The sequence below is a fragment of the Diprion similis genome, chromosome 2 (genome assembly GCF_021155765.1).
Source record: "Diprion similis isolate iyDipSimi1 chromosome 2, iyDipSimi1.1, whole genome shotgun sequence".
NCBI classification, from domain to species: Eukaryota; Metazoa; Arthropoda; class Insecta; order Hymenoptera; family Diprionidae; genus Diprion; species Diprion similis.
The window spans coordinates 22,633,221-22,660,214 of record NC_060106.1 but is presented as its reverse complement, the minus strand read 5'-3'; the positions used below and the strand labels follow the sequence as shown (position 1 = coordinate 22,660,214).

General features: G+C 40.5%; 1 protein-coding gene across 2 annotated transcripts; it reads left to right on the top strand.

Annotated features, from left to right (window-relative positions):
- Window positions 1-1,912: 1,912 nt before the first annotated feature.
- On the top strand, window positions 1,913-26,536 carry LOC124416389 (voltage-dependent calcium channel subunit alpha-2/delta-4). 2 transcript variants are annotated; one of them, XM_046897396.1, is made up of 24 exons: window positions 1,913-2,316; window positions 5,773-5,854; window positions 8,617-8,727; window positions 11,177-11,399; window positions 11,570-11,701; window positions 12,160-12,750; window positions 12,916-13,052; window positions 14,629-14,709; window positions 14,845-14,925; window positions 15,051-15,125; window positions 15,212-15,226; window positions 16,006-16,113; window positions 16,300-16,371; window positions 16,713-16,854; window positions 17,373-17,594; window positions 17,871-17,970; window positions 19,461-19,493; window positions 21,596-21,715; window positions 21,842-21,954; window positions 22,818-22,957; window positions 23,568-23,740; window positions 24,294-24,496; window positions 24,909-25,224; window positions 25,677-26,536. In XM_046897396.1, the coding sequence occupies exons 1-24, from the start codon at window positions 2,219-2,221 to the stop codon at window positions 25,972-25,974; spliced, it is 3,666 nt and encodes a 1,221-aa protein (XP_046753352.1). In that variant the 5' UTR covers window positions 1,913-2,218; the 3' UTR covers window positions 25,975-26,536. The 2 variants fall into 2 exon arrangements, with proteins under 2 accessions (XP_046753352.1, XP_046753353.1); XM_046897397.1 differs by lacking the exon at window positions 19,461-19,493.
- Window positions 26,537-26,994: the final 458 nt, after the last annotated feature.

Sequence of the window (26,994 nt, the reverse complement as noted above, 5' to 3'; positions counted from 1 at the left end):
TCGAATCGCAAAAAAAAATGCCTCATACAGCAATAAGAATCTTGACGTACGTGTTTCTTTGATGTATTCAAAAATATTCGCTCTGCTGATACATCATTTTCTGTTTGGGGCAACAGACCGCTTTTTCCACAAGACGTTGTCTGAAGAATTCTTCAGTCAACGCACAAGACGACGAAAAAAGATAGGGTTCAATCGAAGAAAATATTTACTTCGAACATCTTTAATAGACAATTGAAATCGATTGAATATAATGTGTCGTTCTTTTCTCGTATATTATATACATATAAATAATTTTCCAAGGCAATGGAAGTAGAGGTTCTGTTGGTTTTTACATATTATTTTCAGAATGTGCGTAAATTTGTAACTTTGTTTGGCAGATCCACCATTTTAATGGTCACGAAGTTGAAATATATTGCGTCACGCGAAAAATATACGTATTGGCTGTCCGGTGCCACTTTGGAAGCTGTTCAACGATTGAGTGGGCAATGAATATAGCGTTGACTGAAGAATAACTATAGTTAGCGTGAATCGGCTATACTTTCTCTTGAGTAATTCAAATTTAGCGCTAGTATTTGTGATTAAACATGGCTGACCCCGCCAGTCTTTGATTCGAAGGTCTTACTCGACGGAGTAAAATCGGCAAAGTCACCCGCACCTGATCCCGTGCACCTCTTGTGCTACCTTGCGCCTCGGCCCAGAGGCACTTTACGTAATACACATGAGGAAGAACGTAGTACAATAGGTAGGTACGCAGGGTTAAATCAATGATGCGGCGGCTGCGCGCCGGAGGGATCGCACATAGCGACGCGTGTCCGGGTACCGGGGCTGCTCGTCGCCCCGTTCCTTTCCTCCAGAAAAATCTACCTTCCACCACCGTATTACCCCCACACAACCCTCAGCCCTCTGCACCCCGTATAGCTGGACCGCGCCCTGCGCCCTGCGCCCCGCGACCTGCCGACCGACAACGACGACGCCGACGAGGACGTAGACCGCCGCTACGTATCAGCGTAACGTAGTACGTAGTAAAAGGACTGCGCCAGCGCAAGTCCAAGGTTCGCCTCCAAGATGATTGTGTTCCTCGACCGTGTCCCTCTACGAATAAGGCAATGGAATGCGTAAAAACTTATGGAATTATACTCTCGAATATATCGTGTGGTAACGGAGGCACGTGAAACTAATATACGAACCGGGAATCGTCAGTTTTTCCTTAAACGGACAAGAAGTGTTTGTCACGGGGAGGTGTTTGTCGCCGAAGTGAACGTCGTATCCGAATTTATCGTCTAAGAAATCGAAAGACTTACACGAAGAACGTTCGATGTCGTTTAGAATTTTTAAAACTGTTTAGTATGCTTTCACCTAGTTTAGCCGATTTTTAACAATATTATCATAGTTACTGAGAACGATTGATCGCATAATTTATACTCGCAAGGGGAGTGACTGTCATTTGTGTTTCGTTTTTCTTCGCCGATAAAACCCAGATATACGGATCTCCACCCAACGTGCACGGTCTGCGGGCAGCGAAACTCGATGTTTCCAAACGTTATACCACATACTCGGTTCAACGCTATTGTGGACAGTTTGAACCCTCATCCGGACCTCTCTATGTAGCGTTCTCACGGAGTGATAACGTCGAGCGTTCTTGCGGAATCAAAACCAGCTTGATCTATCCGCCGTGCCCTGGGAGCTCCGCAGGTGTGAAGAGGGCTGACCGTCGGTCCGATTTCTTGATAAAGACGAAAAAAAAGGCAGTACGAGTGAGAACTGGTGTCATGAGGTGCAAAGATTCGAGTGCGACAAACTTACGACAATAATAACAATAGCACAATTAATTGTGGCAGAGCATTCCGATAGAAATCAAAATCGCTATTGTTGATCGTGGTCCATTAAAGTTATAAGAAGACCTCGGGTTGACGGTTCGTCGAGGCGGTGTGTTGATATATATTCGTGCGTTGACAAAAATGTGTGAATCCACTCGAGGCATAAACCAGGATCTATATAGTTTCGTCGTTTAAATCGAGAACCGGGCAAAAGTAACTAGTAAAAAAAGGATACCTGCTATTCGTATTTCCAGTGAAAATAATTGACGATACCTTAAAATAGTTTGTACCGCATGTTTTACAATTCATATTCTCCGGCTTCGCCGTCAACGGTACCAATTTGTGTCCGGTGAATATTATTAAATCGTAATCACTGCCGCCTAGTGCCGGATCAAGACAAAATGGCTTTCGCTTGCGTAAAAATTTTGTGTTTTGGTGTAATTCTTCTCCTGAGGGCAGAAACTTCCCGCCAACAAGAAGAAGATATTCCTCACAACGAGTTAGTATAGCCTTTATGCAAATCTATATATCTATATAGTTATTGATAATGTATGTACACGTGCATGATGCAATGTATACGTGGATGACTTGTTGTGTTAAAAAATACGAATTACGTTACGGTATTAGAGGAGGGGGGCATGAAGTTTTCGGAAGCAATGTTCAGAAAATTTTTTGCCAAAATTTTCTTCCGTATACACTTCCATGATAGAAGATTGAAATTTTTTTTAGACCACACTACCGTAGCCTCAATATTGTCGGAATAAATTTTTGATTGCTTCTGTTTTAGTCATTTCAAGACTGAAAAGCTCAGCATTATTAAAATTTCACCGGAGTCACCCCCCCCCCTCCCCCCCTGCCCTCTCCCCCCGCCCCGTAATTTCTGTAGTCGCGTAACACCACCGTACTTTTTATGATTCAAGCCCTCCATCGGTGTAACTTAACGTAAATTATACATGCATATCTCTCACGTTCAACTGAATATATACCTATACGTATATACATGTATAATTAATAATTGGCTGAAACAAGCCAGTGTACTTAGAACTAAATCCTGGAGGGGGGGGGTGTTACCAATTCATTACTTTAAGTTTTTGAATTAGACATGTCATCTGACTCTATAGCGTCTCAGACGAGGCGTCAACATATTCCCTGACGTTGCAAACTGAATTAAATTTAGAGCTGCTGGTGATCAGTCACTACATCCAGTTTTAGTTGCTTTTCGGTATATATACGAAGGCAAGGAGGAATGTCGTATATGCAAATATTAACTTGACAAGAGTATCTCTTGTGAAATTTGAACGCCTGAATCGTCACGATGTTTAATTTTATCTGCTATTTTTAATAATTTTTTATACCGAGCTGTTCTTGTGAATTCTACGGTGTAATTTTCAGTCAATTCGGCGGCATGAAAAGCTCTGATTTTGTGACAAAAATCGAGACACTATATTGCGAGGTCTCCAGACTTTTTTTACTTTCTGTAATAAATAATACGTCTCGCCTTGTTCTCATTGTCAGTGTAGAAGAACGTAAATACACTTGCAAAAAAAAACGAATGTGTCCCCCCTCCCCTTTTTTTGCTGAAAAAAGGTCCAACTTTGAAACGCCGAAACTTTGCGTAAATTGCAAGTAGAACGTTGAATCGAAAACGATTTTAAAGGTGCAAATCTTAGCGTCAAGCCCCATCAGATTTAGTGTATGTACATTTTTTCCAGAGTAATCCTATCTTTAAGTCACCCACGTCAAATTTTTAAAGCGAACCTTCGACTTCGCACGATTAACGCAATGAACATAATTTTTATAAAATTTTCAAGATAGCTTGTAGTCCTCCCTTCAAAATCAATTTTCCAATATTGTCTGTGTAACGACTTGTTTCATCGCATTTTTTCCTGCTCGAGTTTTTCTTTGCAAATGGACAGGCATAAATTTCTCTTTTCATAATTTCTGAGTGCAGTTGATGCATAAATGCAGAGGGATTTCGGTCACTTCTTGGTCACTCAATGGACACTTGTTTTGCTCGAAAAGTTAACCCTTTTTACTTTTTCCAAGCAATAGGTATCACTGTCAGCCCTGGAATTAGCGCCTCAATCGAATTCTATAGCCGCTATCACACATAGTAAGCGTTCCCTAGTGTATAACAATTAATGTCGATGAATGGTAACATGTGTGTAGTTGCAACGTGTAGTTTGGAGTAAAATATCTATGGATGCGTATTACTTAGGGTATCTTGCTGTCAAAGACTGTTTGCCTTATACATTTCACAATACTATTCAACACGCGGCATTAAAGTGTCATATGCTACTCCGTGGAAGTGTTGGCAGACTGTATGGTCGCGGTATCGAGACGACTGGAAGAAACGTGGACGCTTCCCATGTTTGCAAGCTCGTACAGCTATAGATTCTGTCTGTCGCTGAATCTACACCTTATAGGAATAGACTCTTACCGGGCCTGGGACACATTCGTATCTGTAAGATTGAATTTAATTTTTTATTTTTTTTTTGCACAAAGTAAAGTTTATGCAATTTTTTTAAATAAATTTCGAATCAAACACGATCCTGCGCACGTGGAGACTTGGTAACGTTGCAATGTCGCCGTCAGTAATCGCCAATGATAAACACGTGTTTCCCCGAGTCTCATGCGGCTGGTTCTTGAGTTGTATGTAGTACAACAGTATCCTCGTCCCATGACACGTGTCTCCTTATTATCGCCACAAATTTCTCGATAAATATAATTGCATAATAACCTACGTATTTTTTTCATGTCATAGTTGAAGTTTGCATAAATTCTTAACAAACTGTTCGGTTTGGAAATGTGCGTGTCCATCGTGCGAATAAATCCTTTGAAGAACAGCCGTTCCACTAATCCTTCCTACATCGTTAGAAATAGTGTATCTGCCTTTCTCAGATCTTATACTTGTGCGGGACTCACGTGTGCTTCAATTTTCATCCGCTAAAACGCAAATCTCCTCCGCTGTGGTCAATTTCGTTGCTCATCCGCGAAAGGAAGGGCGGGCAATATTCGGAAATCATTTCGGAATTGCGTAACGTGTGGATATTTTCAGATACGTATGTCTGAATGCATAAGTATATGCAATCGTGTATGACATTATAATATATACGCGGTATGTAGCCATGTAGGGATACAACTGTGGCCGTTTCTAGGAACTGTAAGGACCGTGCGTGGTATTTCTGATACAACGCAATTGTCTCACTTGTTTGAGGCTCGAGTTGAAATCGCAGTTACGCGTCGGTATCTCAACTCGAAACTCATAGAGTTTACCTCGGTGGACGGCATAAAGTAAATAGGGTATCTATTTGTGTATCTACACAGTCGCTATAACGCAGGAGGTGCGCGTACGTACCTTTGTTGTTACGTAGCTAGGTACGTACCTGCAAGTTGTAGTTCACCTACTGAAAGTTCCAAGAACGCGGAAAACTCCGATGTTTGTAGGCCATAAGATATTCGACGAATTAAATGCTCCAAGTGGACAGACATAAGTGTTTTGTACAATATTGCCCTAAACGGAATTCGAAACTGCGGATTTATTAAAAATGCACTTGTAAGTCATTACCTGTATGAAAATTTCAACTGGCCAACGACGAATGATGGTTTTTTGGCCTACAGAAAATAACCATTGGTAAGAATTATTAACGTAATAGCATGATGCCAAAAAGTTATTCTTAATTCGAGCCAGGGATACGTGCAAAATGTTTGTAGACTGGGAACACTCTTTAAGTTTCGATTCCCAAGTGTTTCTTTTGTATTTCTTTTTTACTAGCGAAATATGAACGAGTGAGAGTAGAAACGAACTACGGATAGTACACTCACGAGATATTATACCGTCTTGTAGATGTGTGTATTCGAGCTAATCATAATCAATAATCTACTGAATATGCATTTGAAGTGTTTCACACAGGTCCATTTACTAATTTTCCGCGTCACCGTTATTCTGTTATAGAGTCAAGAACTGGGCGCTAAAATTTGGCGTGGATCTTTGGGAATTTGGCCGGCAGGTGACAAAGATGAATGAAATACAACGGGTAAGTGAAAACTAGTCCGTCAACTCCTTTTCTACGCCACGCTGACCATAGTACACATCGTGTACGGTTGCAGAAGAGTTACCTAAGCGATAGTGGTGCAAGTGTATGCATGGATACAAAAGATCGTGCAAGTAAGGTAAAATCATTGACAAATTAAGAATGTACATTTAATAAACACTCGGACACACGTGTTATGAGAGAAAATTGAAAACCTTGGTGTAGAAAATCCAGCATTTCACGTCTAGCTATACTCATGCACGCGCCTATAGTAGATTACGTGACAAGTGCTGGAAGTAGGTGATACTTGCACGAGTGCAGGGTAAATTCGCGATAAGATCTGATAAAAGTGGTATTGGTCTTTTGCAATCGATTTTAGTAATCCGAGCGTCACCTTCGCTCCATAGCGCCGCGTTTGTTTACATCGATTATAAGACCCATCATCTGTATACAGTATAATCTGGTAAACACACAGTGCGTAGGATTTTGTTATTACAATTCTAGAGATCGCTGTAAAGGTAACATTCACTTACCGCACCCTCCGCAGGCACGGTAGAACGAACTGACCGCACGCTGTGTCAAAAAATTGTTTTACAGCACTTTTGTGCGAGAATGCGCGAGTCTAATTGCGCTATGGCCTGCGTTCATCGTTGTTGCGCTACGGTTTTTTTTAAACATACACGTGATTATAAATATATTCCCACTGTTGTAGTTTCTCTTTGTCTTTACCTTGATTCTCTTTGAAAATTGCTGACTCTCGGTTCCTATATGTACAATCATCCAGATGTATTCTACCCTGATACAAAAATAATTATTTACTTAACGAACGAGTCTAAGCTTTAATTCTTTCCAATTTTTCGCCTGGCTCGAATAATAAATTTTGTGTATTTACAGTGCAGATGGCAAACATGTAGGTATATGGAACAGTCTGTGATCTGCACAGGTATACCCGAATTTAAGTCTTCTAAAGTGAAACTTGCGTTCGTGCGTCTAGAAATTACAGGCATTATAACGATCCTTGCATAAGAATACGCCAGAGTTTAGCTACGCGTCGGATGCAGCGGCGCAGGGGGAGTGGAGGGGTAGTTCGTCATCCGTCATCGTTAGCGGTCTCTCGGCTGTCGGTAGCACATCGGCGAGCGCCCCTGTCGTACCACCCTTCCTATCCTGTCGTATCTATCTAGGGATACACTCTCGCCGTCTACACATACCTCATGCGTGGAAAGTTACTTGGAAATAATAACAATTACGGATAGATACAAATTGTACGTACAATAACGCAGTTATTAATTACATGCACCTGTGGGACAGCCCATGCGATGGTAGAGGCACCTTTGGGATATTTTTTTAATTTTGCTTCTTGACAGTCCGTGAAGAGATTCCGTGAGATTTGTCCGCTAAACAACTTTGCAAATTACGAAGAATTCGTTGGGCAATGCAACATTCATATACGCTTATTTTCAAAATTATTTTTTTTCATCAAAAATGAATTACCTACTTTATCACAAATAATTTCAGATCGAAACTTCTCTGTATGAACAGGCACAAAAAGAGTAGAAACACCTGGTTATGTGTTCGAGGAAATACAAAAATTTGTTCGCTAGAGCCGCGAATAACTCAATGAATTCGGCATAACGTGAAGAATTGTTACAGGTATGAGAATTCGATACCCCGAAGACTCTATCAGAATGCAAGATTACTGAAAGGTTTTTTAAAAATGGCGAACAAACTGGTGAAACTCCACGAAATAAATATTTGTAGGGGCGACGAAAACGCTTCGTGCGCATACTTGAAATTTAAATGGCTATTCAGACATTGCCTACAGCTACGGATTGACAAACTTTGGGACAAGTATCTACCTACTGATTGACAAATTGTGGGGCAAGTAGGTATCTATCTACTCATCTCGGACTGATCGTTAAACAGACAAAAGCCACCGTTCAAGGGGCAGGCCACTCGGAAAAAAGTGACGCAGGGCTTTTCAGACTACAGGGATTACATAAAATTTTGTATGATTGCAAAAGATTTTCCCTTTTGGATATGAAAATTTAATTACATATAACTACAGAAAAATTTGATAACTACCGTGATTACAAAAAAAGCACTCATATGTAATCATCTGTAGTCATCGGAGATTTATCATCGCAAAACTTTTTTCAAAGTCACCGAAGACTCATTGCAGTTACTGCAAAATTGTTTTATATTTACCGTCTGTCGGCACATTTCATAAAGATTCGGATGCATAATTTTCCACTCACATGTACAATTTCTGCAGTCATTTCTGAAAGAAAACTTATCGCAATCGTACATCTGGTTCTTCATATTAAACTATCTACGTGAAAAATTAATTATTATCCGCTGAAGCGCATAAACAGATCTTGTACTGCTGTCAGGTCCGCATTCAAATTAGTGTCTACTAGTGATCGTTACCAGAGTAATAACAGATTTAAAAAGTCCAGAACTTTCTCTCTAATTTCTATAGATGTAATAAAATTTAAAAAAAAACAAGGATAAAAAAAGAAAGTAATTTGTCTGTTCAAGACGACAAAGTATAAAGGGTTCTTGACGTTGGACGAATGACTTATGATCTCATCTCATTTGAAAGTTGTCAGGCCTCATGGTAACGAGTGGCGACTAAGCATAAGTATGGGTAAAGAAGATAACTCGAGTACTCAACTGGTCAATATCGAGAACTCGAAAATTCATTTCTAGATGATACCTTTCATTGTCTCGTTATTACAATAAACTTCATCTCTTTCTTACAGAAATACCACGAGGTAGAGGCTGACGTTGTACGAAAGGACGGGCTTCTCTTGATCCGAGAAATGGCAGCAGAAGTGAAAAACATGATGGATTTCAAGATGAATGCCGTCATGGTGAGTGGTCATTTTTGCTAACTTACACAAAACAGTAGTAATCTGCGCGTTTTTGCCAATAGTGCCACGCGGGCACGACAGTGCAGCACTTATCACGCTCGCGCTGGAAAGTATAGTACATGCAGGGATTGCTCGGGTATAAAATAGACAACTTTGAGTCTATTCTACCGAGAGTTTTACTTGAAAGTGCAAACTCCAAGCCACGTGTCACCGCCAGCGCCAACGCACGCACAATTTCACGTCGCAGCATTTGTCCGCTACGCTCGACTCACATAAAAGTTGGGCGCCTCCTGTTAACGCGAAGGAGGATCGATTTTACAGAAATCAAGTCTACGGGGCAAATGTTCCAGAGAATATTTTCTACAGACTTGTTTCTACAGAAATGTTTTTCACAGAATATTTTCTACAGACAGGAATTATTCTAGAGGAGAAGTATTCTACAGAACATGTTTCTTCAGAATATTTCTCTACAATAAATAACCCTTTGCCAATCAACTGAAATCGCGAATCCCAAAGTCAATGAAATTTCATCCGTGCTTCATTCAGCAAAAAACTTCAATTTCACGGTGAGAACACAGTTTGTAATTAAGATGCCGTTACTAAATTTGAATTATCACATATGAAATCACCATATAACGTCGACTTAAAGTCAAAGAATTATCCCGTGTCCTGGGTAGCAATCTCGCCGTTTGGCTAAGGGGCCACCACATGAGTCACGCACCTTAAATACTGACCACCGTTACTGTCGGAAAGATGGGCATTTTATAAAAAAATCATTAACTTTGTATTATTGAACGTAATGTCTCTACGCTAGGTCATAAGGTTGTTTTGAGCTCATATTATGCCGAGTGAAAAATACTTTTTGCGCATATTTCTAAACGTTGGCATTGCAGTTGCTCTCAAAAATGGCACCTGAATCACCGGCTAACAGCTAGACTGCGGGATGGTGCACTCGAAAAAAGAACTGATGATTTTCTTATTTATGATACGTGCCACTCTAATACAGCGTACCAGCTCTTTGAAATTGTGTTTGAAATTAGGGAAAAGATGGCAGGTGATAAAAAATATTTTCTCCTGGTGTAATTTAACAAAAAAAAATTATATTTTCGCGAAGCTTATCGACCTATCGCAAAAAACTTACGCGACATTGCAGATAACGTACAGAAGAGCACTGCATATGTATCTGAATTCCACGTCGATCGGTATACATATAATAGTTTACTCTAACATGTAAGTAATTTGTCGGAAAACGCAAGCAAAAAGAAAAAATCTGCGACTGAATTTTTGTCACAATTCTTCTCATTTTGCCGCCAATCGCATGTAATTATGTCCCAAACATCGCATGTCGTAATGTTTTTACTCCGAGTTACATTATTAAGAGTATTGCGTTAATACAAAAATACCTATGCCTACTTATGATACGAAGGGCAATACGGGGATGACCAGGGTACGTGTCTTAAAGCGCTCAGGATTCTCAAGAAGAAGAAATAAGGGCCAGGTATGGAGTGCGAGGTACGACGGTCGTAGGGACGCCCAGCGTCGCCGGCCGCGTCTCAAGACCACCGCCAATCAATACTCTCCATTTTCGCTTGTGTTTATACATACCTAGACACGGCGCACACAAACACACGTGGGCGTACACCTGCTTGTAGGTTTACTTGTGTTTGTCAACACGTATAAATAGGTATCCCTTGAATTTAGTTGAGTAAGATGAAGCAATACTTACACCTAAGTCCAGCAGGGGGTACACCATTTGTTGGTACTTTTTTTTTTTAAATAAAATTCTCTATTCGTTGTCGAACAACAGTGTGACCATATGGCACGGGTCTGTGAGGAAATGGTGCATCTTCAACGAGACGCGACCTGATGTTGACACTGAGCAGTTTGGACGGAGTGGGGGGTGCTTCACGCAATTTTCATACTCTACGTAAAATGGGATTTAATAGGAAATTGTAAGACATGGGTACTTGAAGCTAATGAGTCACAGACGAAATCCTTTCATGCTATTCCCGTTGCAGCTCATTTTGCCCAGACTAGTTCTTTTAAATCTTGCGGGTAAAATACTTCTTTAACCAATATATTGAGAACGCGAATGGAGTGCCGTTACACTAGTGTTCTCTGAGTTAAATTTCTAAGCAGATTATGCAAGCACAATGAGCCTGCGGGATGCTTCAGGAACGGCGACCCGTGAGGTGAATTTGATTGAATTAATTGATTTACGGTGATCTAAAAATTCTCGAATGAAAGTGAACGATGATAATATACTGTACGTGGAAGACGCTTCGGTTCCCAACCAGGCAGCACCCTTAGGTAATTGATGCTTGCGTCACCTGCACGAGAGATATTAACCGTGTGTTGTTCCTATTTACCGTTACCAGGCATTAATATAATTAATATATGTATTTGTGGTGGTCGAAGAATAAATTCGAATTACATTCGAATGTTACAGCGGATAATGGAGAGCGCGGAGCAGGCGGCCGTCTCGGCCCCGAGGGACGTTGAGTCACCCCCCAAGTATTACTCTTCCCACCGTCTGAATCTATTTACAAAGGATAAAAAAATTGCTCCCGGCGCGCAAGAAATGATCTTGACTCCCAGCCGTCACTTTGACCATTTGCCCGTAAACGTTAGCCTGTCCGCGGTGCTTTTACCATTTGGCGTCAAAGATACCGGTAAGAATTTTTCTCACACGATGTTCGTATCGAATTATACGTACATCGTACATTTGATTTATATAATATTATTCACGATCATGAGTTATAACTATAATGAATAACAATGCGATCACGGCGGTACGTAGTGCCTAAGAGTATATTTTTATTATTCTCGACTTTGATTCAAGACCCGGATGTTGCCGCTGGTATTCGATGGAGCGACTATCTGGATCCACTTTTTGCCAATAATTACGAGAGCGACCCGTCCCTTTCGTGGCAATATTTTGGAGCAACTTCCGGCTTCCTGCGTCGATTTCCTGGTGGGTAGAAATTCCTCCTTTACGTTCAAGAGCCCTAGAAGTGGATATGCCTTTAAAGTATACCTCCTATAGGTATGAAGTTATTCACTCAAACCACAGCAGGCCGTCCGATTAATGCCTGACGCCCCAGGCTGGTGAAGTATAAAGTTTTGGCTATGTCGTCAATAATTATTACCACATTTCTGGGGTCTTGGGGTATTGCGTGTGCCACCTCACGTCCAATTGTACCAACCGTATTGTATTCGCCAATTTTGAGATACGATCTATTCGACGTCGAGCGCGTAATTGTCTCATTAAATACAGGGAGGAATATGAATATATGGGGTGAAGTAAGCGACTGATTGCCGTCACGGTCGGGGATAACCCACCTTGCTTGATTACGGAGTCAGCTCGAGTGATCGGGCGATGGTTCGCTTTGCTGAATATCCTTTAGTATAATGAGATCGCACGAATTCCAGCTACTTCGTGGCCAACTGTACCGACGTCGACGCCGTCTCGATCTTCGTCGGTGGTTCGTGACGTATACGACTTTCGCAACTCTGGATGGTTCGTCGGAGGAGCGACAAGTTCCAAGGACGTCGCAATCCTTATCGACAACGGAAGTTACATGTCCGGAAAGAGGCGCGACCTCGCCGTAGCCACAGCCAAGGCCATTCTGGGGACCCTTGGCCCTGACGACTACGTAAACGTGTACCGTTACGCCGAGGGCGTCGACGAGATAGTTCTCTGCTTCAAGGACAGTATGGTCCAGGCCACCCCTGAGAACGTCAGGGAGCTCAAGGTGGCCCTCGACGCTATGAAGCCGGAGGGAACAACCAACGCTTCCGCCGCCCTGAGCACAGCCTTTGAGATATTGCACAAGTACAACAGAACCGGCCAGGGTAGCCAGTGCAACCAGGCGATTATGATGATCACGTCCGACACGAACGACGTGCCGAAGGAGCTTATCAAACGATATAATTCACCGCACATGCCGGTAAGGATATTCGTGTACCTTGTCGGCGGAGAAAAGAGTCCCGGACTACGCGCAATGGCTTGCGCGAACAAAGGTAAACTCACTCGTGATCCTCCGGCGGCTACCTATTATACATTAATATCATTATACCTATATAAATGTAATTCACGATTGTAAAAAAGCTACACCTATAATCCCGTGAATTCGCGAAATGTGGAAGTCTGTTCTTTCGATCATTCGTTATTAAAATTATTTATAGGCTACTACGCCAGGGTCTCAAATATGGATGAAATTGAGGAAAAAGTTTTCGAGTATATCAAGGTCCTGGCGAGACCTATGGTGTTGTATCAACACGATCATCCGATACACTGGACATCTGTATACGTTGGAGGAAAGGTACTTTCAGTTATTTCTACCTGAATTAGAACCGTACTATAGTGAATTGTACATTTCTGACTTACGGAGTTTAGTGCAATGATCTGAACTTTACATTATTAAAATATCGTTCCGGTCTTTTCATGGATGCGTAACCCGTCATAGGCGGCAAGGGTAAATCCACCTGTATACCGTGGGCAACTACGATTTTACTTTTTGCGACTGACAATCGTTTGTTAAGCACTAAGTACGGAGAAACCATGTTACTTTGGTCAATGGACTTTCTTGCGACAAACATTGGTCATGAAAGATGTATGCGTTCTCTATGCACAGGCGCACTTTTGCCTCATTATCTAATTTCCTTTGCCACGCATTCGTTAAAGATCTGATATCGGATATAATTATATAGCACATTCCAGATCAAATCGCCGCGTTTTGAACCTCGGCACCTTTTTAATTTACAATTAGATAAAATACGTTTGCGGCTATAGTAGTAGTTTCAACATTCCTGCATACTGTGTTTTTTCCTTTATTGTGTCAACGTCTTTCGGTTATGTCCAAAAGAATGTTTTCCGAATTTTTATGACATATCTAAAAAATTGGACTTTTACGTTGCTAATAATAACATTCTTTATAATAATTACAATACTGTAGTATAAAGGTGCCTGTCCACATGAGAGTAAAATCTGAGAGTTGCTCTCGAAGTACTCTCATGACTGTTTGCACGTGAGAGTATACTTCCGCGAGTTTCACACTCGCGAGTAGTTCAGACAGTAGCCTGAGAGTTACTATCACAAATTACTCTCTGGACTATGTCCACTAGAGAGCGTCTGCAACTCTCGAGCTACGCAACGTCAGTAATTTTCCAGATGGCTTCTCATAAACTGCAACGAGTCGCAACAGCCATGATAGTTTGAAAGTGAAAAAATTTCGAAATTTCATCCGAATGACCGCAGTTAAATTAGAAAAATTGGTAGAATTAGTCGGTCCGAATACTGCAAAGAAAGATAACATAATGAACGAAAAATCGAGAGTGAGTACCCCGGGCGAAGGATGTATTGTAAGAGACCGATCAGTTGTATTTTAGCCGGTGTCGTGCACAACTAACATTGTAGCGAGTAATAACTATATAAATATTAAATAAAACCCGTTGACCAGCACATAGGAGCTGAAGCTGTTATATTATAGATGAAGGTGAAGACAAGATGCAAGGTTGAGTTGTTAACTGGAGGAATATGGGAATTGAATTGGTGGATCATGTGCACTGGTCGGTTTGACGTAATACAAAATAAAAAATAGACCAAAATTTTCAGATCACGGGAGTGATCTCACATATATTCGGCATAATGAAATGAATTTTTTGATAATTTAATATACGACGATCTAGAAAAACGTTTGCATGTTCGTAAATCAAAAACGTTTGACTGAAAAAAGGAAAAAATACGTCGGTAAAAAAACAAGTGCAGGGATTTTGAACGTGTTACTCTAGCCTGAAAAGGTTTCTATAAAATTGAACATGGTGGAATTCAACACTCAGCGATTTCACTTGGTATGCCTCGTATACTGTATACATTTTTTTTCTTGTTTTCGGACGCAGAGCAACAGGTACGGCGAGGAAGGTAACGGGCAGCTGATGACTTCTGTGACGGCACCCATATTGGACCGCCGAAACCATACGGTGAATATCCAAGTACAAAGTTATTTCAATGCTTACAGCTGTACCCCTGAAAAAAATTAGAATCCTTGGATAATGTAAATTACATAGGCGTATGCATCGATATTAGGTGTACAGGGTATGTATGTATGTTTCTAGGTGAGGGTAGCCAATCTGTTGGGGATCGTAGGTACGGATGTTCCGGTTGAACAGATACAAAAGCTTGTGCCTCCGTATAAGGTTTGTATTATATATTTATGACGCCTTATACATGTACTTATAATAACTCTATGACGTGACAACAGAAATATCCGAAGCGTGATCCAACGACGTGGAAATATCATACGACGTTGCTTTATTTTCAGCTCGGCGTCAATGGCTATTCGTTCATTGTTGACAACAATGGTCGGATTTTGTACCACCCGGATTTGCGCCCCCTGGTGAGGCATTTTTATTTCCCCTGTGTCTTGCAGAAGCTGCATCCCGTTCCTTATATTCCTAACACGAGTGGTTTAATTACACGCAGCCAGGAAATATTGACGTAAGTTCATGGATATCATTCCTGACTACAAGTCAATCATTAACAATAAATCGACTTATGTCTTACTTATACAATTCATTATTTTTTATAGCTTGGTTACTTTATTATTGGACATTCTACATAAGCTTCCTGGGCTCAATCTCTGAATTTTTTTCTTTACAAGCCATATCTATTTTTTTTTTACTCAGAACGAGGTGTTAAGCAACCACGGAACTACACGGAAACGTATCCGTGAATTATTAGACATGTCTTTAGCCAAAAACTGTTGTTTTTTCACAAAGAAGGAAATTAAATTCACACGAGAGCAGTGTTATCTAACAAAATCAGGGATAGAAAGTAGAATTGTATACGGGCTTGTATACGCTCTGAGGAGATGAAATACGTAAAAATCACATTTCCGAAACTAAAACATCAACCTGAAACTACCGAAAACGTCGAGTATGTACAAATACAAGGTATTATTGACAGTTGAGCCTCGAACAGGGACTTAGTCGTACTTTATGCATCCAAAAATTTAGTGTAAAATTTTGGACATTTTCCTATCTTTTTTTATAATACTTATTCATACCTGCTGATTATTATAGTCCTTGAATGATAAAAAAATGCTCTCGTACTCTACCCTCCTTCCTGCACTGCTCTCAAAACAATAACGATGGTAATCACTCGCCTTAATAGTAATTATGTCTCGCGTCAAACTCGATATCTTTCAGATACACATATACTGGCCTACAGAATTTATTTACTCATTTGAGCAAAACTTAACGATTACTTTGCTTCAGTACGACGAGACACTGAGGCCAAAGTACGTGAGTGTTGATTTATCAGAAGTCGAACTGGCGGAACACGAGGCGTCCTCCCATCCGCTGAACAACTCTCTGCTCTTGGACGTAAGTCATTATGTCGTCAATAACAATAGTTTCATTTGCCACTGGCTGTACCAAAATGTAACGTCTATGGCGATTGGTAATCGAGATAACTAGTTGTTCATCAGCGCATAACGTATGTGCCAGTATCAATGTATCCTCGAGTTTTTCAATATCTGTAGCATTTTTCCTTCTTTTTTGCGTTTCTAGCTGAGACACGATATGATTGATCAGAAGGAGGGGGAGACCGAATTCGCCGTCAAAATTCACTATGACGATATGGTAAGTATATCACATTATAAAAAGTTGAATTAACGTTTCCTTATTCAAGAGAAACGAAGTTAGAAAAGGCTATTAAAGTACAAACGATACAAATACAGAGTCTGGAAGGTATTGCAGTGATTGACATTTTTTTCTCCCTTGATAAGACTCAATACTTCTGCCTTTTGGATATTTCGATAAAAATACAGCATAAACCCAATGCCGATATCTACGTAGGTAGAACCTATTAATGATTAAGAGGTATTTGAGTCTCGATGAAAAGGGGTGCCGCGTGCTGACAATTCTGAGATATCTTCATGACTATTCCAATACTTGATGTCTGTTCCAATAAACATTCACAGAAGAGGGTGACCTTGAGGAGGCACAAATATTTCTACATGCCGATCGAGGGTACACCATTTTCTCTGGGTCTCGCTTTGCCGGAGGGGTACGGGATGTACGAACTCCTCGCAGAGCAAGAAATCAAGCACGCTAAATTTAATGGTAAGATGTGAATTAAAATTTTTTTGTATTGACTATGATTTTTATTTCGCTTCCCAAATCGGCATAATCGAAGCTTTAAAATAGGTATAGTGAATTTTCATAAATTAACGGCTGTTTTCTGCATGTACACATAATGATATGTTGGTAGGTACTAATCACGAGTTAACAATTGACAGGCTGCCCCTATGTTACCCTATAGGATTTTACTTTAGGCAAAAGAGTGACAAGTACCGCCATTCACTATTGTCCATTGCAATACAAATTATAAGCGTCTCATACTATAGCGCAATCGATTCTTCGAACACCCGACTCCGTATCGTTCAATTTACCAGGTCACTCACAATCAGTTTATAAGACGAAGCCAATGATTAACCTCCCGCTAAGTTCCCGTTACTGTACGTCAAATAGTTGTAGAATATCCATACCGATGCTATTTCGAAAATATCGTTTTATTGTTAGTCGTTAAGTGGTGTGACTCTTTTGGATTGATTACCTTTGTTCTCTGATCAACATTTCAGTTACCGACTTTTTCAAGGGGAATAACTGGAAGGTACACCCCGACTGGGTTTACTGCGAGTATAACTCAGGGTCGAACAAATGGTTCGCCAGCCCCGAGGATAGGGTTTTTCATTTCTTAGACCGGACTCGCCGTCCTGGTTGGAAATGGATGTCGTTGAGACCCAGAAGCCCCAGCTCGCATCATAGACAAGCGAGTAAGCCGGACAAGGATTCGCACTATTGTGAGTATCCTCACCGGGTAACCGTATTCCGATTTGATGAAACCTCCGTCTGCGGTGCACCGACGAGAAATCATATTGGTGAACATGTCCTTTCGTCATTTCAACTCTTTCATCACCTTACGTAGCATACATTGAGTAATAATTCTAGAAGCGAGCATGATTTGTTATTGTCGATGAGATTACGTATTGATCCTCTAAAAATCTATCAGGCCGGTCGGTGCAATTGAATTGTTGTGCGTATTGTACCTATGTGTGATTAATTACCGCTGGTTTCAGGTGACAAGACTTTGGTGCAGTCGTTGCTGCTGGACGCTTTGGTAACCGATGAGTTTGATAGAAAAAGTACACATTCTATGCGTAAAGATGATAAGCAAAGGTACGTCACCCTCAACGCACATTATGCGGATGCCATACTGTTTCCAGTTAGGACCATTTTTTGCGCACCTCATGCACTGGCACTCAATACGATATTAGAATTTTCGATTCGCTGTTCGACCGACATTAATTGCAAGTTATTCCACGCTTGGCAGAACACAAATATGATATCCGTACACTGTTCAAATGATCTGTGAGTGGAAAAAAAAAATATGTCGGATTGACATGCATGACCGTAATTATATGGATACTACTTTCTTGGGGTAGAAATTCCAGGGATTGCGGGGAGATAATTTTTTAATACGTTGAACTGACGTTCACGTACGTCTTTGAACTTGTCAAATACCACAATCTCGATAATTTTTATTCCAGAAAAGCGCTGTCCATATAATTTCCGTCGTGCACGTGAATCTAACATATTTTTTTTTCTTCGAGGTAGTTTTACGGTTCCAGGTACCTGTTGGACGAATTTTTTTGTATTATATACAGCAAAAAACGTTTCGACCATACCAAATATGGTGATCAACCATGCGGAGGAATGAAATTTTTCGCTTATTCAAATATATGCGGTACCAATTGAAATCGCAAATCGTCGTTGCATTACTTGTTCAATGAATCAAAATATATTTCTTTGGATACGAGAAAAAAAATTTCTCGAAGGTATATTAAATCAAATTTAACTTATTGCAAAGGGAAATCAAAAAACAAACATACGATTGCGCTTGTCTCTGCCGAATATATTTATCTATGGTTACGGGCGCTTCGACGATAACCCAATCATATTCGAGCCCTGTCCGAAGACCGGGAAGGATAAGCCATTTGATTACGTTCTGCTTGACGTGGACTGACTTATATCGTATACCTATGTTATTCGTTGTTTGGTTGTGACAATTGAAATTTTCGGAAAACAACTCCAGTATACGGATCAAATCCTTGTGGAATCATAATTCACTATTTTTCGCGGAAATTCAGACGTAATATAAGTACATGTTTAATACAATCATAATAATCAGAGACGCAAGTTTTCCGACGGGTTGACCGTAATTTGAATTTATAATTTGAGAGCAAAATTTTCGGTAATTTTTCCATTATTGACAAAAAGTATTTCAATAAAATCTATGGAGAATTGAGTGAATTCGGAATCGGGCGAACTGTATATTCGAAAGAGCTTGTAAATGCACCACTGCACAATACACTATACCGATATGGATGTTTCGTAATTTCATAATTCATCATGTTCTTTGAATATTCGTTTGGATCGAAGGTTTCATCCAAGATTTCATCATCATCATTATTCTCCTTACGATAATTTTTTCATCTCGAAGATCGTCATCGATATTACTATATTCTCCTCATCGCACCATACCTATTATCGCCACCACCATCATCATCATCACCATAATTATTGATTATGTTGTTATTGCCGCAGTTGCGTTGTTGTTGTTGTTGTTGTTATTATTATTACATTTTTATTTGTGTCTCCACCGCTAGCCCAATTGCCATACTGATGGCTCTACTGCACAGGTAATTTATTACACACGATTATATGATTAAATTTTGTGCACCTTTTTATCTGAATATACCAGTCATTAAAATACTGGATTTCGTTGATATTTGTAATATATATGTATAAGGTATGCATACAAATAAAGTACGTATACCAAGATGCTGTACGTGCATATGTGTGTATGTATAACTTAACAGAGCGTACGATGTTCACGTGCGGGCGTGAATAGTGTACAACTGTAACGGGTTAGTTAGAAAAGTCTTTTGTTAGTTGATTTGTATAGATCAAACCTGATCTTTATAAAAATTGAATGATTTTATACATTTGATAACTTGCAAGAATGTATAGGAATAAGTGTTGATGGAATGTTAATTTTACTTGCAGAGCGTAACTATACCTATATCATATGCACGCCCGCACAACGAAGCTTTTTACGGTTGCTCAATGCAATCACCAATGCTATTTAGGATTGAGTGAAAATTCGTGAAATTCTACGATATACGTATGTGGGTAGGTTCGATGGCACGAAAGCTACTGATCATGATCGATGCTACTGTTGGATAAGCGGCATGTCTCCAAATAGTGTGAATTATACCTGTTATCTTCTTAAGATACTAGTAAGATATTGCAGGGTAACTCGTCGCCTTAATTTTCCGCGCCCATGCCGTCCATCGGATGCACCGTCGATTGAAATTTCATTTCCAATACCCTAAGCTCATTTTTTTATTCACTGTAGTATCCTGATGTGGCCAGCCATCCGGAAAGTAATATTCCAACTATGTGAAATAGTGTGAAAATAGAAAACATTTCGCAGAGGACCAAATACTTTCATTTCTGTTTGATTCTTGTTCTATTATGAATATCTACCATCGGATATCGCATCTCGAGCCACAAATTCACACAGGTCTATTACCATTAAATGAACAGTACTAATATGCGTATATTGAAAGGTGAAAATTGTTGATAAAGTGAAAATATCACTGTCTATGGCGTAAAATTGGCTTATTACTACTAAATTAAATATTAAAATTAAAATTCGTTAAATTCGCAACAGTATCGGGTTTGGTTCAGAAGTGGTTTCTAGATCCAGATCAATCGATGCCGCACATAAAGCTTCCGACGTATCATTTCAGAGAAGGCACTTTTCCTCCTCATTGTCAGTCTATTTCGCACACAAGCGCATGGCAATTGGGAAACAGTATTATTCGACATGACTTATTTCTGCACTGAATATTATTCGACACTAACTTGTACTGTACGTACGTGTTGTTCAACACGGGTAATATTTGCCAAGAAGAAAATTCATCCGAAGGTCAGGATAAATTTTTGATTCGACACCTCGTCGCCACATTATCCGATATTTCTCCACACAGGACTAACGTATTTCATCGATGTACGAATTTTTCTTACTTCTTTTTGTTTTGGACGACATCGCTTCAATCACATAAATGTTACGGTAATCTTGGGAAGGAATCAAAATTTCCTTTTTTCAAACGCAGAATAAGTCCGTATTGAATAACACGATGTGTCTGTGTGTAAAGTAGACTTGAGCAGAATCGGACCTTTTCCATATGCCACACAAGAAATTGTTTATGCCCTGTACCCGAAATTGTTATGATATTCCGATGCATTTGCCAATTGCTCAACACGCAGCATACACGAGGACGACGAGTGGGTAATTTTGGTAATACGTTATACGAATATTGTTGACCTCTAGTCCGGCTCCATAGAATTACCACATTTATCTGTCTATACGATACTCCCCATTTCAGTCGAATTTGTCCTTCAATAGTGAATGACTATGCAAGTGAATTTTGCCAATAAATACTACTTGCCATATTAATAAGGAATTTTGTAATTAGTGGTCGGTGAAAGGGTATACGTGGGTCAGAGTTCAAGCGTGTATACAGTCATTTCTGGAATGTCTCCGAGTAAGAAATTTATTTTCGCTTACGCACCGATTCACCAAAAGGTCACTTACATTATCGCATCAAGTCCGTAATAATACTTGATGCTAATTATACCCGTAGGATAAAACGCCATCCAGGGTTACATCGAGATGTTTTATGCTCGACGTGAAGTGAACATTCATTTCTGACAATGTTCTCTTGTTTTGCAGCCAAGGAAAAGGTATGTTCGGAGTAACGCGCAGTTTTATTGCCACCCGCAGTGGACTGCTCCGATGGCACGAGCATCCATCACAGGAGGATGTTCCAGCAGTCGAAGCTACAAACGAACCGTAAGTATACCTGCTGCATTATACATATATATGCTGTCCATGCACCAAAACGCGGTAAAAACTCATCTTGATACCCGATTCGAACCTTTGCTGGGTAAATAACCATCACTTTCCCGCGATCCGCAGACACTTTGGTGACGTCCACAGGAGGGCCATGGATTCATCCTGGTACAAGCGGGCCGTCGACCAACATTCCGTCGAACCAGAAAGTTTTGTTTTCAGTGTGCCGTTCAACGCCGGTGAGTAACTTAAGTACTTTTCTACATCATATAATCTGGATGCGTACGCGCCGAGCTCGTCAACGTACTATAGGTATACTACGCAATGAACATGTCTTTGCATCCAAGCTGAAACGATGTAACTAGACATTACTCACGCACAACAAGTAGAAATAATATGCCTATGTATAAGCTATACGCACGTAATGGTTGAAACACTACGCAACAACTTTTTCGGTTAATCAATTTTTCAATAAACAAAGCGAATCTTGATCCCGCTAACGATAGAGGTGGCTAAGGATTTGATTTGCAATTTTGGACTCGCATCGGACGCACGCGTTAAAATAGTACCAACACCGATTCGCATGTAATGCCTACATAACTCGTATAATATTCGACCCAGCTCGAACAGACTGCACTACAGCAAGTGACACTCATTCGCTCATTCATTACCGTTGGCAGGGAACTCATCGGTGTAACTGACACCACCTGTAATTGCTAATATAGTGTGCACTCGAAGCTCGTGTAAGCGGTTCTTTCAGAGGAGCTAAGTAGATCTTATAGTCTGCTACTTGAGTTTGCCTCACAATTGAGGGTTGAGCGAGCGATAGACGCTAATTTAGGTACGTATACGCGCAGGGTTTAGGTGACATCCGGTATTTTTACTCGCGTGGCGAACGAGTTCTCTTCGATGAGAAGTAACGAACGACTGACCCAATACAGGTAGGCACTCGCGTGTTTCACTTGTTAGAAAGACACGAAGTAACGCTCGAAGCAATAATTTAATGAACAAACCCCGCGAATCAAATGCCACCCAAACTGGCTTAAAATTAGGGCACGCTTCCAACTTGATAAATAGAATTTTTCTATCTTGTATCCGACAGCCGACAGTGCAAAATCATTGGTAACCGCAACGCACGCTGTATTCGTTGAACGGAAGGGTCATAGAGCTCCTGCGGCAGTGGTCGGTCTCCAGTTCCTACATTCATCACTGGCATCTCACTTTATCAATATCACATCTACGGTGAGTAGATTGTAACTTGACCTCTATTCGACTACCCGATAATCTAACTTCTCTCAATATTGCATTGTTCTTTACCCAACCAAAAGATTTATCCCGATTGTTAGCCCCACGCTTTACCGATACATCGCGATAAAAAATGGTTGTGCAGTGAATTGTAAATGAAGCGTTTCAGTTGAATTCGGATCTAATAATAATCATTTTGTTTTTTTCACGAAATATTCAATTCACTCGCAAAACGTTTTTTTACAATCAGCAAATAAATTTTCTCTTGTGTATTTTAAGGAAAAATTTTTCGCGCGTGCAACAAATATTCTACGAGTAAAGCAAACAAATTAAGCGCAGGCTTAGAATCAGCCGTTCACAAAGATCTATAACCACAACTCGTATATTTATATGAAAATTATCTAAATTCATGTATTTTCATCAAAACAAATCGTGGCGAAAATTTGAGATACACGACTGTGAAGTAAAAAATTATTACAATATCTTTAAAGGAGCACATTAATTTTATTTGAAGTGGACCAGAGAGCCAAAAATCATTATTCATCAAAGTCGTGTAAGATTAAAATTATGGGTCCTTATAATACATGAATCGTTTTACAATCCGCAGTGTACAGCAATGACGGAGTGCAAAAAAACTTGTGCTTCTGAAGAACTGGACTGTTATATCCTGGACAACAATGGTTTTATTATTATAAGCGAAAGGCACGAGCACACTGGGAAATTCTTCGGTGAAATTGACGGAACAATCATGGACTCTTTGGTTCAAGATAGAATTTACAGGTGAAACAAGGTTTAAATAATGATCGTTCGGTACCCTAGACAACACGTGGTATTTACTATACGCTTCGGAATCATGTGCCCAAGTTAACTGCCTATCATTGAGACGATGTTCACGGAATCTCGTGAGACTGCGCTTATAGTCAACCTGACATTTTCTATTCAAGCATATTTCGAAATTTCTAAAATCGTTGAAGCTCAGATCTATTTCGTATTTTTCGACTGTCAATTACGTGAGCTTGAGTATCAGCCGTTCAATACATAAAACAATCAGAGTAGATTCGAAGGAAGGTATCAGAATGTGCACAGTTCGGTGCGTCTATTTTTTCTGCTCAATACCGATTATCTCGGCCTCGATACATTAAAATTTGGAAATCCGTATAGTTTGTTGTTTAAATTCTATTTCTTGGGATGACAGTGAATGATTATGCTATGACCAATTCACGCAATTTCGTCAACATTAGTTGGTGACTCGAGTGCATGACTTTGATGCAATTCCCTTAATTAGGATGGTATCCAACATTCGCAACGTTTCCGCTTTCTCTGATTCGAATAGAAACATAACGGTCGTTGACTACCAGGGCGCTTGTCTCCCTCAACGGTCACATTATTCAGCTGCTGTGAGAACCATTTCGAACTCGATCGTCAAAACATTAGCATCGATTGGCGGTTTACTCTGGAGTTTCGCCATCCGGGTGAATCTGTACGGACTATGGGGATCCGTCCAGTGGACTCACGCCGAAGAAACAGAGCCGGATGGTAAGTGTCTATAAGGGCTCACAAGGTCACTGCAGGGTCTATAAAAATATGTATCCTCCTGTCTTAAGCGTACACACAAAGAGGGAAAAATACGCCATTTCAACCTTCACGCGTGGCAAAAGGTCGTATAATGGCGCATACGAGCTTATGCCATTACTAGACACGCGATATACTATTGTCACTTTGATTATTATACTATTCTACTTTACCTTACGTTAGCCAGCTATTAGGTATTTTATGCTGTCATTACCGTTATATCGTATTCCTTGTCACTGTACTATTCACCTAGCTCCGAGGTAAGTCGTACGTACCAAAACGTAGTAAGCAAGTGATTATTCAATCAAACCTCTCTGGGATAGCGATAACGACGTAACGTATGATGAGGATTTTTGGAACGTGACGCATTTTTCAGACGAACCTGCCTATACGGACTATGATACGAACCACGTTGAGTCGTACCAGCCTAAATACTCCCAAGAAGCCGCACCCGAGACGGAGGAGCTTCCGGCGCCCCCGGCTGCAGGACCCGCTCCAGCTCCAGCTCCGGCTCCAGCGGTTCCTCCGGCGACCCACGCGACTCACGCGAGTTATTACGCAGGGCGAAGGATTCGGGCTTGCGAGAAGAAGACCGAGCTGTACATACTACAACCGGAGCGATTGAATACCAGCGGGCTCAGTAACCCGCTCAAGGGGAAGTTGACCAATTGCGACGAGAGCGGCTGCGAAAGGTATCCTATTCAAGTATCTGCATATATTACTTGATTCACGTTATATTTCTAATGGTTCAATCCCCCGGCTTATGGTAGGTACTTGACCGCGAAACCTTCTACCGCGCTAGGTATGTCACTATGGTAATATACACGATGATCCAGGTTTATATATTTTTGTCAGTCGCCACTTTTATAGCGTGAAAAGCGGGCATTTCCCCTCACTTATCCTGGTGTTGTTTGACAATGGCAGACTTACTTGGATCCGTGTAAGGATCGATCGCTTCGACTTTTAGTTTCGTACAAGTTATAAAATTAAATACACTAATTGCGTTAATCGATAGGGAGTTATGGGGGGGAAGGGGGGGGGGGGGGAGGCTGACTTTAACCAGATCTTAATTTTCACCTCAAGCCTGAAGTAAAAATCTCTAATAGAGATAAGTGCTACATGTTATGTTTTCCTCTCATTCTAGACCGTTCAGTGTGCAGAAGATTCAACATACGAATTTGATCCTTCTGGTGGTCGACACAACGTGCCCCTGCGGAAGCAAACTGCTCAGTATAGAGCCAATAGAGGCACTGACTGAACCAGAAGCGTGTACCGCGAGGAGAGAACGCCTTTATCGACACAGACCACCGAAATGTATAAATTATCACCCCGAAGAGATGGAAATTAAACAGTGTGGAGGATCAAACCGCGTCGAGATCAGTGTAACGACTCTGGCCGTCGTTACAATCGTCATCGCAACTGTAACGTCTCAATTGACGTGATTTTTCTAACTGACGCAACAATAATTCATATAATTATATAGTATACCTGGTTCGGGACGGGGGGCAAGTATACAGTATATCACATATATGTATACGTGTAACACGTAGGACAGTGTCACACATATCATATCTGATTATTTATACACCGCCAGCACCTCAAATTCGAATGCTTCGGTGTACCTAACAATGCTGGTTATCGTATTAATTAACACGCGAGAAACGTTATCATGCTGTACGTGTATACCTATATTACCCCTGTACTTCGACCCTAGAAGTATTGTGTACATGCATGCTATGCGTACCTTATAATGCCTCTTATGAAAAGTAGCACGTTTCAGATTTCTGAGGAAAACTAGCATATTGTGGTTTTCACCGCAAAAACTAGCACGTTTCCATTTTCACCGCGGAAATTAGCACGTTTCAATCCAGATCAGTCAAGGTGTACTACTGCTGGGTATAAAAATTCAAAAAGACTGATTTAGTCATCTCCAATAAGATACAATAGTTGTTACGCACTTGTAGAAAGATTATGCATAGTTTTGGTAAGAGCTACTTGATATAAATATAATAAGACCAATTGATATTTATATTCATAAAAAAATCTGAAACAAATTTAAAACATCTGTGAAGAATATGTAAAAAAGGCATGCATTTTTCAAAGATTGCAGATGCGACAACACAATTTTGAGGATATTTATGAGTTCATTTTGATGCGAGAAAATGTACTTCTGCATTTCGACTCCGCACATCGCACAATTCGTCAGAAGATCCTTATTGCACTAATCGAGACGTGGTAGTTTTCGCAGGGATAACTATAACGTGCTAGTTTTCGTGGCGAAAGCCGAAGCATGGTGGTTTTCGTAGGAAATCTAAAACATGCTACTTTTCTTCATAAGAGGCGTCGATACGATACACGGCATACGCCCGGACACGATTGCCGATTATTTTGGAGCATGCATCGTGCGTGGCACGAGTAGTAATCACGGTTGGCAATGCGTACCTATAAATATATAGTTCTCA